The 12,453-nt window shown below is 52.2% G+C and overlaps 1 protein-coding gene across 1 annotated transcript; it reads right to left on the bottom strand.

The window, feature by feature from the left end:
- Nucleotides 1–9,983: 9,983 nt before the first annotated feature.
- LOC125555725 (WUSCHEL-related homeobox 5-like) lies at nucleotides 9,984–12,247 on the bottom strand. Its single transcript, XM_048718585.2, has 2 exons — nucleotides 11,705–12,247; nucleotides 9,984–10,758 (listed from the first exon to the last, which is right to left on the bottom strand). The coding sequence occupies exons 1-2, from the start codon at nucleotides 12,177–12,179 to the stop codon at nucleotides 10,280–10,282; spliced, it is 954 nt and encodes a 317-aa protein (XP_048574542.2). The 5' UTR covers nucleotides 12,180–12,247; the 3' UTR covers nucleotides 9,984–10,279.
- Between the last annotated feature and the right edge of the window lie 206 nt (nucleotides 12,248–12,453).

Genomic DNA, 12,453 nt, shown 5'->3' with positions numbered 1-12,453 from the left:
CATTAAATGTGAGAACATGGATGCTTCACTATTAGTACACACCCCTGCGGGCCAATGTCGAACCTCCATGATTTGCAACGACGTCCCTGTAGAAATCGAAGGGCTGGAATTCCTTGTCTCTCCCATCGTACTGAAGTCCTGTAGCATTGATCTCATTCTGGGAATGAATTGGTTAAAAGCGCATACTGCTTCTATAGTTTGCGCCACTAAGGTCGTCCATTTGCTACACCCTTCTGATGAAATAATAGCTTATCAAGCTCATCTAGTTCAGAACGCCGAGGCACGACTTTATGCCTTGAACGCGTTGAACGCTGCACCACTCGAGGGCATTGGAAACGTTTCCGTCGTTCGTGAATTCCAAGATGTATTCCCAGAAGAACTTCCAGGGATTCCCCCTGCTAGAGCTGTCGAATTCATCATCGACTTGAAACCCGGCACTACCCCTATAGCTAAACGACCCTACAAGATGCCGCCGCATGAACTCCTTGAGCTTAAGGAGGAAATCGACAAATCTCTTGTCAAAGGTTTCATTCGCCCAAGTTGCTCTCCTTGGGGAGCACCTTCTCTCTTTGTTAGGAAGAAGGATGGAACAAACCGATTGGTCCAAGACTACCGTCCTATAAACCAAGCTACCATTCAAAATAAATACCCTCTTCCTCGGATCAATGATCTTTATGATCAACTGGCTGGTTCATCAGTGTTCTCCAAACTCGACTTGAGGTTGGGTTACCACCAGATCCGTGTTCGTGAAGAGGACATCCCAAAAACCGCCTTCGTGACTCGGTATGGATCATACGAGTACACCGTCATGTCATTCGGCTTAACGAATGCTCCCGCCACCTTCTCTCGTCTGATGAATTATATATTCATGGATTACCTCGACAAGTTCGTCGTGGTTTATCTGGACGATATCCTTGTATTTTCCAAGAACGAGGAAGAACATGCTGGACATCTGCGTCTTGTGCTAGAGAAGCTTCGAGAACATCAACTGTATGCTAAGTATTCCAAGTGTGAATTCTGGCTCCCCGAAGTAACCTATCTTGGGCATGTCATCTCCAAGGATGGTATTGCCGTCAACCCTGAACGAGTTCAAGCTATTCTCGATTGGACTCCTCCGAAGAACGTCAAGCAAGTCCGAAGTTTCCTCGGTCTCGCCAGCTACTGCCGTCGATTCGTCGAGAACTTCTCCAAGATTGCCAGGCCCCTGACTAATCTGTTGCATAAGGGTGTCAAGTTTGACTGGACAGACAAGTGTCAGGAAAGTTTCCAGGCGCTCAAAGACAAGTTGACTTCTGCCCCCGTGCTTGCACCACCTGATACTAAGAAGGACTTCGTCATTTACTGCGACGCTTCCCGCCAAGGATTAGGTTGTGTCCTAATGCAGGAGCGCAGAGTGATTGCTTATGCCTCTCGTCAATTGCGCCCTCACGAAGAAAACTACCCGGTTCACGACCTCGAGCTTGCTGCTGTCATTCATGCACTGAAGCAGTGGCGACATTACCTTCTCGGTAATCGTTGCGAGATCTTCACCGACCATCAAAGTCTGAAGTATCTGTTTACTCAGCCAGATTTGAACCTACGCCAGCAGAGATGGATGGAGACTGTTGCAGACTTTGACGTGGATATATCATATACCCCCGGCAAGGCTAATGTGATGGCTGATGCCTTGAGCCGCAAGTCTTACTGCAACCACCTCCAGGTTCATAAAGTTCAGCCCTCGCTTACCGAAGAATTTAGAAGGCTGAACCTCCATATTGTTCCCCCGGGATCACTCGCTCCCCCTCCCGAAGGTTTCCCCAAACAGAACCTCCATGTTGTTTCCAAGGGTTCTCTCAATACCCTGGTTGCGAAACCAGATCTTGTGGACACCATCAAATGGATACAGAAGTGTGACGATGAAGTCCTCAAGATTAAGCGCGACCTCAAAAGGGGAAAGCCCTCATTCTTCACGATCGCCGACGATGGCGCCTTGTATTTCAAAGGCCGCTTAGTGGTACCATGTTCGAAGAAAAACCTGGATAAGACTAAAAGGGTTATGCAAGAAGCCCATGATACGCCTCTGTCCATCCATCCTGGTAGTACAAAGATGTACCAGGATATTCGTCAAAGATTCTGGTGGTCTAATATGAAGCAGGACATTGCTCGTTATGTTGCTGAGTGTGACATTTGTCGCCGAATCAAAGCAGAGCATCAAAGGCCTGCTGGAACTCTGCAACCTATCTCTATTCCTGAATGGAAATGGGACCATGTTGAGATGGACTTCGTCACTGGATTTCCCAAATCGCAGAAAGGTAATGATGCTATTCTTGTCGTCATTGACCGGCTTTCCAAAGTTGCCCATTTCCTGGCGGTCAAAGAGACAATCACTGCTAGTCAGCTTGCTACTCTCTACATGGCTAGAATTGTTTCACTTCATGGTATCCCACTGGTTATCAGTTCAGACCGTGGCAGCTTATTCACTTCAAGGTTTTGGGCGAGTTTCCAAGAAGCTATGGGGACTCATCTGTCGTTCAGTACTGCGTTCCATCCTCAATCGCAAGGGCAAGTTGAACGTGTCAACCAAGTTCTCGAAGACATGCTTCGAGCTTGTGTAATCTCATTCGGCAAGAAATGGGAGGAATCTCTTCCATATGCCGAGTTCTCTTATAATAATAGCTATCAAGCTAGTCTGAAGATGTCCCCCTTCGAAGTGCTATATGGACGAAAGTGTCGAACCCCTCTGAACTGGTCAGAAACTGGGGAACGCCCATTCTTCGGTCCGGATATTATCCAACAGGCCGAAGAACAAGTTCGCATTATTCGCGAGAATCTCAAGACTGCTCAGTCACGTCAGAAAAGTCAGGATGACCGTCATCACCAAGACATGGTCTATCAACCTGGCGAAAAGGCTTATCTTCGAGTTACCCCAATGAAGGGTGCTCACCGCTTCGGGATCAAGGGCAAGCTAGCTCCTCGCTATATCGGTCCCTTCACTATTCTCGAAAGGCGTGGAAAGGTGGCATATCAACTGGAGCTTCCGCCGAACCTTTCTCAGGTTCACGATGTGTTCCATGTGTCACAACTCCGCCGTTGCTTCAAGGATCCAATCCGAGCGGTGGATCATGAAGTGCTCGAATTGCAACAGGACCTCTCTTATAAAGAGCATCCGGTCCGCATTCTCGATCAAGCTGAACGCCGCACACGTCAGAAGGCGATCAAGTTCCTCAAAGTCCAGTGGTCGAATCACTCTGAAGACGAAGCCACCTGGGAACGCGAGGATCGTCTGCGTGATGAATACCCCGCACTCTTTCCTTCTACCTCCTAAATCTCGGGACGAGATTTCTTGTAGTGGAGGAGAATTGTGACGCCCGAATAATTAAGCTGCAGTGATTCCCCGCTAATGATGCCACGTCACCACGGTTACTGTGATAAACTCTCGATAGATCAGAACCGAAACAAATTCAAAATTTAAATAAAAGAAAACAATAAAAGTTTTCAAAAAAAAAACTAAAACAAAAATGTTCGGTGGTTGCCAAATATTACAAAGATAATTATGGTGTAAGGTTCACAATTTTATAAAATGCCTAAGTGTTTATAAATAAATAAAAACAAAAAAGAAAATAAATAAAAGGAAAACAGAAAACAATACAAAAAAAAGGAAGAGAAACCCCCCCTGGCCAAACTGGGCCAAGCCCACCTGGCCCAGCCGGCCAGCCCCTGGCCCGGCCCACCCCCTCACTCCCATAACCCCCCCGGTCGGCGGAAACCCTAGCCGACCCCCATTCCCCCCCGATCCCCTTCTCCTCCCTCCCCCGCCGATCTGGATCGGGATCCGCCCGATCCCGTCGCCCCCGACGCCGGCGCCCCACCCCACCGGCGCTCGTCCTCCTCCCCTCCTCCCCGACCGGCCGCGCAGGACGCCCGAACCCCCCCCCCCCTCGTCGCCTCGGGACCGTCCCCGACTCCCACCTCGCCGGATCCGCATCGCCGGACGGCCGCCGCCTCGACCTCCTCCCCGCCGGACGCCCCCGACCGCCCCGAGCCCGCTTCCGAGACCCCACGCGTCCCCCCCCCCCCGTGAGCTCTTCCCTCCCCTGCTTCGCTCTGTAGCCGTAGGGGTCGACCCCCGCGCTCGGTCGCCATGGCCGGAGCTCGCTCCGGCGCCGCGCTCGTCGCGCTCCGGCTCGCGCCGGCTCGCCGCGCCCCACGTACCCCCCTCCCCTCGCGCCTCCTCCGCTCGGTCGAGGCCCCCCCTCCTCTTCCCCCTCGTTCCCCTCCGTACCCGAGCGCCCCCGTCGCGGATCTCGTCACTGGCGCCCTTCCAGTGACCAAATGGTCACGGGGCCGAGCCCCTTGTGCTCAGCGCGTCGCACAGCCCCTGGCCTTCCCGTTAGCCCCGTAGCGCGATCCCGACGCGGTCCCGAATCCCACCGCCGCCTCCGCCGCTCGCCGGCGTCGTTTCCGGCCAAGTCCGGCCGTGCCTCTGCCACCGTTGGACGCGGCATCCCCTCCACGTTCGAACGCACCCGCCCGCGGCCATTTTTGCCGCCGGACGGCGAATCCCGGCGAGGTCCGGCGCCCCTCCGCCGCGGGAACGCTCCCCGGAGCTCCCCAACGCCGGCCGCCGACGTGGCCGACCTGGGGCCACCCCTGGGTCACTGACCCGTGGGCCCTAGGGGCCCGGCCGGCCTGTTGACCCGGTCAGCCTTGCTGACTGGACCGGCCATGCCACTGACCGCAGGCCCCCCCCCCCAGAATGTTAAAAATAAAAATAAATGATAATTAAAATATTAATTAATTAATCAAGTAAATACTTAATTTAATTAATCCTGATTAATTAACCTAATGGCTAATTAACCTAATTAACTATTGTTAATTAACTAACAGAGTATGACGAACGGGACCCACCTGTCAGGTTGACCAAGTCAACCCTGTTGACTGCTGACGTCAGCATGACATCATGCTGACGTCATAAATTCATTTTTCGAATTAAATAATTAATTAATTAAATTCCAGAAATTAATAAAATCTTTAGAAAATCATATCTTTTAATCCGTAACTCGGATTAAAATATTCTCAACATGAAAGTTGCTCAGAACGACGAGACGAATTCGGTTTCGCAGTCCGTTCGTCCGCCACGCATCCCTAACCTATCAAACTCGCAACTTTCCCCCTCCGGTTCACCGGTCCGAAAACGCGAAACACCGGGGATACTTTCCCGGATGTTATCCCCCTTCACCGGTATCACCTACTACCGCATTAGGGCACCTCTAACGCTGTAACTTGTCATGTCATGCATCACTATGCATATGCTTGCATTATATTTATTGTTTCTTCCCCCTCTTCTCTCTCTAGACACCGAGACCGACGCCGCTGCTACCCCGTACGACTACGGTGTTGACGACCCCTCTCTCCTGCCAGAGCAACCAGGCAAGCCCCCCCTTTGATCACCAGATATCGCCTACTCTTCTCTATACTGCTTGCATTAGAGTAGTGTAGCATGTTACTGCTTCCCGTTAATCCCATACTGATGCATAGCCTGTCCTTGCTACTACTGTTGTTACCTTTACCTGCAATCCTAATGCTTAGTATAGGATGCTAGTTTATCATCAGTGGCCCTACATCCTTGTCCGTCTGCCATGCTATTCTATCGGGCCGTGATCACTCGGGAGTTGATCACGGGTATATACTATTTACTTTATACATGATACATGTGGTGACTAAAGACGGGTCGGCTTGAGGAGCACCCGCGAGTGGATCTTTGAGGCGGAGCGACAGGGCAGGTTCCGACCACCTAGGAGAGAGGTGGGCCTGGCCCTGGTCGGCGTTCGCGGATACTTAACACGCTTAACGAGATCTGGGTATTTGATCTGAGTTTGGCCATTTGGTCTATACGCACTAACCATCTACGCGGGAGTAGTTATGGGTATCCCAGCGTCGTGGTATCAGCCGAAGCCTTCTTGACGTCAGCGACGGAGCGGCGCGCGCTGGATTGGACTGGAACGCCACTAGGCTAGGTCTGCTTCCGGCCGCCCACGCAACGTGCAGGTGTGCTAAGGGCGATGGGCCCAGACCCCTGTGCGCTTAGGTTTAGACCGGCGTGCTGACCTCTCTGTTGTGCCTAGGTGGGGCTGCGACGTGTTGATCTTCCGAGGCCGGGCATGACCTAGGAAAGTGTGTCCGGCCAAATGGGATCGAGCGTGTTGGGGTATGTGGTGCACCCCTGCAGGGAAGTTAATCTATTCGAATAGCCGTGATCTTCGGTAACAGGACGACTTGGAGTTGTACCTTGACCTTATGACAACTAGAACCGGATACTTAATAAAACACACCCTTCCAAGTGCCAGATACAACCGGTGGTCGCTCTCTCACAGGGCGACGAGGGGAGGATCATCGGTTAGGGTTATGCTATGCGATGCTACTTGGAGGACTTCAGTCTACTCCCTTCTACATGCTGCAAGACGGAGGCTGCCAGAAGCGTAGTCTTCGATAGGACTAGCTATCCCCCTCTTATTCCGGCATTCTGCAGTCCAGTCCACATATGATACCCTTACTCCATTTGATACCCATGCATATGTAGTGTAGCTTCTTGCTTGCGAGTACTTTGGATGAGTACTCACGGTTGCTTTCTCCTTCTTTTCCCTCTATCCCTTCTACCTGGTTGTCGCAACCAGATGTTGGAGCCCAGGAGCCAGACGCCACCGTCGACGACGACCCCTACACCGGAGGTGCCTACTACTACGTGATGCCCGCTGACGACGACCAGGAGTAGTTAGGAGGATCCCAGGCAGGAGGCCTGCGCCTCTTTCGATCTGTATCCCAGTTTGTGCTAGCCTTCTTAAGGCAAATTTGTTTAACTTATGTCTGTACTCAGATATTGTTGCTTCCGCTGACTCGTCTATGATCGAGCTCATGTATTCGAGCCCTCGAGGCCCTTGGCTTGTAATATGATGCTTGTATGACTTATTTTATTTGTAGAGTCGTGTTGTGATATCTTCCCGTGAGTCCCTGATCTTGATCGTACATGTTTGCGTGTATGATTAGTGTACGATTGAATCGGGGGCGTCACAGGCCCCTTATACAACACAAGTTATGAAAGGCTTCCATGTCGTTGCGTGGGGGTGTGCATGGATATGAGTCTAGACCTGGTGTTGGTTTACAACATGTCTACGAGAATTTTCCTTCCTTGTAGAGCATTTTCCAGACTCCCTTTGTGTTGTGCGATGGTAAGCCTCCTCCTGAGGCGATGGCAATCCTTCTGGTGTTGGTGGGGTGTCCTGGGCTTTATGGGGCCCATCTTAATTAGCATCGAAGGTAGGCAGGGTGATAGTTGATTTGACTTATCATCGACGAGCTCCCCAATCAGTACTCGTGTAATAGAACAAGGTTCGTGAGTAAGATTGATGTAAATACACATGGATTTTGTCGTCTTATTTTCTTGATTGCATGCAGTAGAACTTCCTCCCTTCATGTTTTGTTCTGATGCAGATATTCCTTTCATAGCATGCACGCAAAGAGTTTTTGTATATGCCTTTATGCCAAGTATCCTTCATGTGCCCACAAGCGGAAGGGTTGGTGTAGGCGCCTTGTGTCGAATGATCTCCATATGTCGATAAGAAAAGACTCGATGTGGATGCCTTTGTCGAAAAAGGTGTTTAGAAGTGTGTGTTGCTTGTCCATGAGCTATAAATAACCTTTTTCCTTTGCGAAGAGGTTTTTAGTCCGGGGTGGCCTTGGTTGTTGAGTTCCCGAGGAATCCTTATAAGTGGGGCCACACGTGCCTTAATCGGGGTACGCTAACGTGACGGGCCATGATGATTACGAGTGCTGATGTCAAGAGGTGTCTCAAGATGCATTTGGCGTGACGAGTCACTCTGACTTCTCTTCTCGTGAGATGATTTAGTATCCTGGTCACTTTATGTGTATTCCTTTGGAGGCAGCAATTCCACTTAGATCTTTACCCATGTTCTTTAAATGTCTTCCAAATTCCTTCATCCCCCAGATCTAATGCACCTTGATAGTCATTTGACCTTCTTGTTCTTTGGTGGTTGGCTCTCTGCCTTGCCTTCATGGAACAATTGGTGCGAATGTTCTTGCTATGGACTTTCTTCTTACTGTGATGGCCATGTCACTGCCTTCTCCTTCCATTACACCATTACATATCTTCGATGACATTGGAGCATCTCTTTGGGTGCGACCTTCTTCCCGGAGACATGCACTTTCGTGCTCCTTCTTGGGGCGAGAAGGGGGGGATGATCTATGGCTCCTCACCCTGGTAAGGCGGTGGTTAATTATGGTAGACGCGTTTAGGTATGGCTTTGGCCTTCCTCTTTCCTCCAGTGTGAAGGAGGTGCCTGATTTTTACCACATTTCTCCATACCATATTCCCCCCTTTTATTTCCTATACAAGTCCAATTTGGTGAGGGGTTGGTCCCAACTTTCCTCTGTTTCGGCGCTTCTTATACATTTCTGCTTCTAATTCTTCCTCGAGGGAGCCCATAAGCTAGCCCTTCTCTCCTCGCCAACCACATGCTTTCCTCTTTTTGTGGCCAAGGCTGGCCAACCATGGCTTTTCATCGAGATGGGTTTATGCGGAGCAGGGATGCCTAAAGCTGTTTTTTTGTCCGCAATACTTCCATCGGTGGATATCTGATCCTATCCCAGATCCAGGGATGCAAAATCTTCTTTTTGATTCCCTAGAATTTGTGGGCAGTGGCTTAATTGGCGCCCACGTCATTGAGACTTTCCTTTGTCGCCATCTTTGACCTCTAAAGCGGCAGTTTCTGGCTACCTAGGAGTTTGCCACGAGTTATCGGCAGCCTGACCATGAGGGGAATGCACATGCCAGAGGTCATCATCAACATGGGTTGCAGAAGCGGAAGAAGGTCGGGCATGGGGTGGAGGAAGTAGATCTCATGAAAGGGTACGCGCCGCACCCAGTCGCTGGTGACGACGACAAGGAAGGGAAAGCGAGGTGGTCTTAGCCGTTTGAGCCGCCGCCATAGGAGCGAGAGGTTGCTGCTAGGGGAGCCATTGGGGCACAACCTCCCAAAAATTGTATCGCCGGGGGTGTGCAAGCCTCCTCACACGATGAGCACGTGTCGTCAGCCACCGGGGGACACACCACTAGCTGTCCAGCCCCTGAAGTATGGAGCTGCCACCCGCAGGCATGCACATGATGGGTCGCTCCACGAGGAAGAGAGCCCGCCACCGTCGCCACCACACAAGCTTCGCTTGGTGGTGGCATCTGGCATCGGCGAGTGGAGGAGTAGGAGATGTTGGACAAGTGAAGCGCGATAAGGGACGACGCCCGTGCCGCCTAGGGTTAGACGACGCGGGGGGCAATCATAGTTTTGAATCTTGATCAATCATCAGTTTAACTTGTTATTTTACTAGGACAATTTAACTTATTTAAATTATGGTAATTGCGCTGCCTATCACCAGTAAGGAGAGCTCGAGCGCTCGTGGTACCTTAACAAACCAAGACGATCACAAATTTTAGATCATTAAGCTTGACGTGCTCGAGCTTAACGAGCCAAGAGCCGGTTGATCTGCCCCTAATCGAGAGATAGCCTACATCCTAAACGAATGTTGAAGTTGAATTCCCAATTTTGCAGGGGATGCGTGCACAAAGCAGGCCATTACACCATGACAATGCACGCACATTTTATGTTCTGCTATGCCGACGGTAGCAAAACCTTGGCCAAACGACAATCCCCTGGTATTCACGTGAATGCATACAGACCGTAGCCGAATGGATGGAGAAAATCCTTTAACAGTCTTGCTAAGTCTCGGTCGACTAAGACTTAGTCAAGTCTAAATCGTTGCTATATCCGTGAAATCTTACATTGAGATTCATGTAAAATTTTCATGGAATATGTTATGTCATTTGATTGAGATTTGATTAAATCTTAGCCGATTGAGACTTAGCCACACCCATCTTTTAACAACAACGTTAACTCCAATGATCGTTTAATAAAAACTCAACTCCATAGCCATATCGGTGCAGAAAACTAGAGCATGTATACGAAAACCAAAAACAGCACCATTACAAATCTTTCGGGACTTGTCCTGTTCTCCATGGCACACTACACTTCAGAAGATTTGTTTTTTCGAAAAGGGTAAAAGATCGGCGCATCACCCGTCTAGAAGATGAACCGAATATACCAAAACTAAAAATAGTTTGTCTGCCTACTTTGCTCCTTCAGTCGGTGTTCGGCTTACTGAACATTGTTGTTCTATGGTCCATAGGAATGCATGCGACAGGTTGAGCAAATCAGCAATCATGCATGCATCATCTTCAGCGGCCTACGCCGAAGAAGTCATACAGCGCCAGCGAGGCGTCGCCGCGGGGGCTCTCCGGCTCCCAAGAGAACGACCCCGACCCCGAGGCGGACGGCCCCGTCGGCGTCGGCGTCGCGAAGCCGGCGATCCCGGCGGGGCGCGGCTTCTCCGGAATGGCGAAGGTGGGGTGCAGCGGGAACAGGTTCAGGGTCTCGGGGCGGCGGGAGCGGGCGTCGGGCGGCCCGTGGGTGCCGGCGGCCGGAGGGAGCTGTAGCGCGCGCGGCTGCTGAGTACCGGCGCTGTTCGGAGCTGCTGCTGAGTACATGGTGGCCTGTGCCTGCGTCGGGACCTTGTCATGCGCCACCGCCTCCACTCTCGGGTGCAACATCGGCGCCTGTGCCTGCGTCTGCATGTAGTAGGATGCACTCGCCGCGGCCTGTGTCGCCGCCACCGCCGCCGCCGCTGTCACGTAGCTAGGCTGCTGCCCGTACATCGCTGCCACCAAAAAAAGGAACATGGATCGAATGCAAACAATGTTAGAGCAAAGAACTACTACTTCAATACACAAAATTAGTGTTCATGAAACTCAATAAAATCTGTGAACAGAAGCAGCAGAAATCTATTCATTATTCATGGCCAGTTTGCACTAGTTACTACTAGTAGGGAACAAATCAGCATTGCTAAACAAACACACTGCTCGCTTCGGTCGTCCTACATGCATATAGGACTGGTGCCGCTTCGGTCTGTGAGTAAGCTAGGACAGTTAATTTCCTTCGAACCTGGGGCTGGGGCATGCATTGATCCATGAACAGTGGGCAGAAGATTAAAAGGGCTACTCACTACAAAAGGGTAGCAGCAGCGGACGCTACATAGGCGAGCTAGGCCGGCAGCGTACGTGCGTTAAATCGTGTGACCATGACTACGAGGGTTGTTGCCCTGCTCCACTGACACTCCACAGACCGCAGGGTCAAGAGGAGAAACGACAGGGCCATGCGTGCATGCATCGCATGCACATCGGAAACTGAACAACAACCAAGCAAAGCAAACCGTGTCGTGTCTCGTGTGACTCGTGTGCTTTCATACGATACGATACGAACCAAGGAACAGCACAAAACAGACGACGAATAGTACAGCCAGCCACCGTGTTGCATCATGCGTGCATGCATGCATAGCATGGATGGGTCAACACCGAAGCATGTCCATGCGTTATCGTCGTGTCCTGACCTACCACATTGATCAGCTTTGACCACCGCAGGCACGCATGGACGTCGTGGGTTGCAAATGGAAAGTCGTAGATGCAATCCATATCCTTTCCAGCTAGACCCCAAGTGTAAAGCTAAGCGAGGAAACGCGCAGGCCATGGACGGCTAATCAGTCAAGACGTACGTGCCAAACGAACGCGGCGGTGGATGATTCATGTGCCTACGTAACGTACGCGTACCTTGTCTGTTGCATGCAGGAGGAGCGGGAGGATCCGGCGTCGTCGCCGACGGCACGTGTGGCGGCGGATGCAGCGGGATCGGGGGCAAGGAGGGGTGGGCGGCGGGCCTGTGGAGCACGGGCAGCGGCTGGGGGCGGCGGAACTGCTTGGAGAAGTAGTCGAAGGCCTGCTGCTTCTGGCGCTGGCGCTGCCGGGCCTTGTGGTTCTGGAACCAGTAGAAGACGTTCTTGCCCTCGATGGGGCCGTGCTTCTGCAGCCGCGCCGTCACCTGCTGGATCTGCTCCGCGGTCGGGGTGCGCAGCCCCTGCCGGTACAGCCCCTCCAGCACGCTCACCTGCTCCTTGGTCGGCGTCCACCGCGCGTTCGCCAGCGCCGCCGCCGCCGCCGAGTTGGGCGACAGCGGCGGGGACGGCGGCGCCGCGGCGTGGGGCGGGGAGCGGGCGGCGGCCTGCTGCTGGTGCTCGACGCTCTCCATGGCGGCTAAGGAGGACGGATCTTCTCTGTGCCTGACTAGCTAGCCTGGAGATCTCTTCTCTGCATGAGGGTGGGTGGGGGTGTGCGGGGGGGTTTAAGAGGTGCATGGGAGCGTGAGGGCGAGGGGGGGAGGGGCGCGGGGCGCGTGCACGCCCACGCTGCGACGCCGAACGGTCCCAGGCTTGGGGTGTCGCCGCGCCATCCAGAGCTGTGAGCAGGGTGGTGAGCCTCGTGTGCCAGCTCCTTGCCGTGTACCGCACTCGATCGTGTGGCCA

Source organism: Triticum urartu, chromosome 5A (genome assembly GCF_056163025.1).
Source record: "Triticum urartu cultivar PI428250 chromosome 5A, HENAU_Tu73, whole genome shotgun sequence".
Lineage (NCBI taxonomy): Eukaryota > Viridiplantae > Streptophyta > Magnoliopsida > Poales > Poaceae > Triticum > Triticum urartu.
The sequence above is the reverse complement of the archived record's forward strand: the minus strand, read 5'-3'. Positions and strand labels throughout refer to the sequence as shown.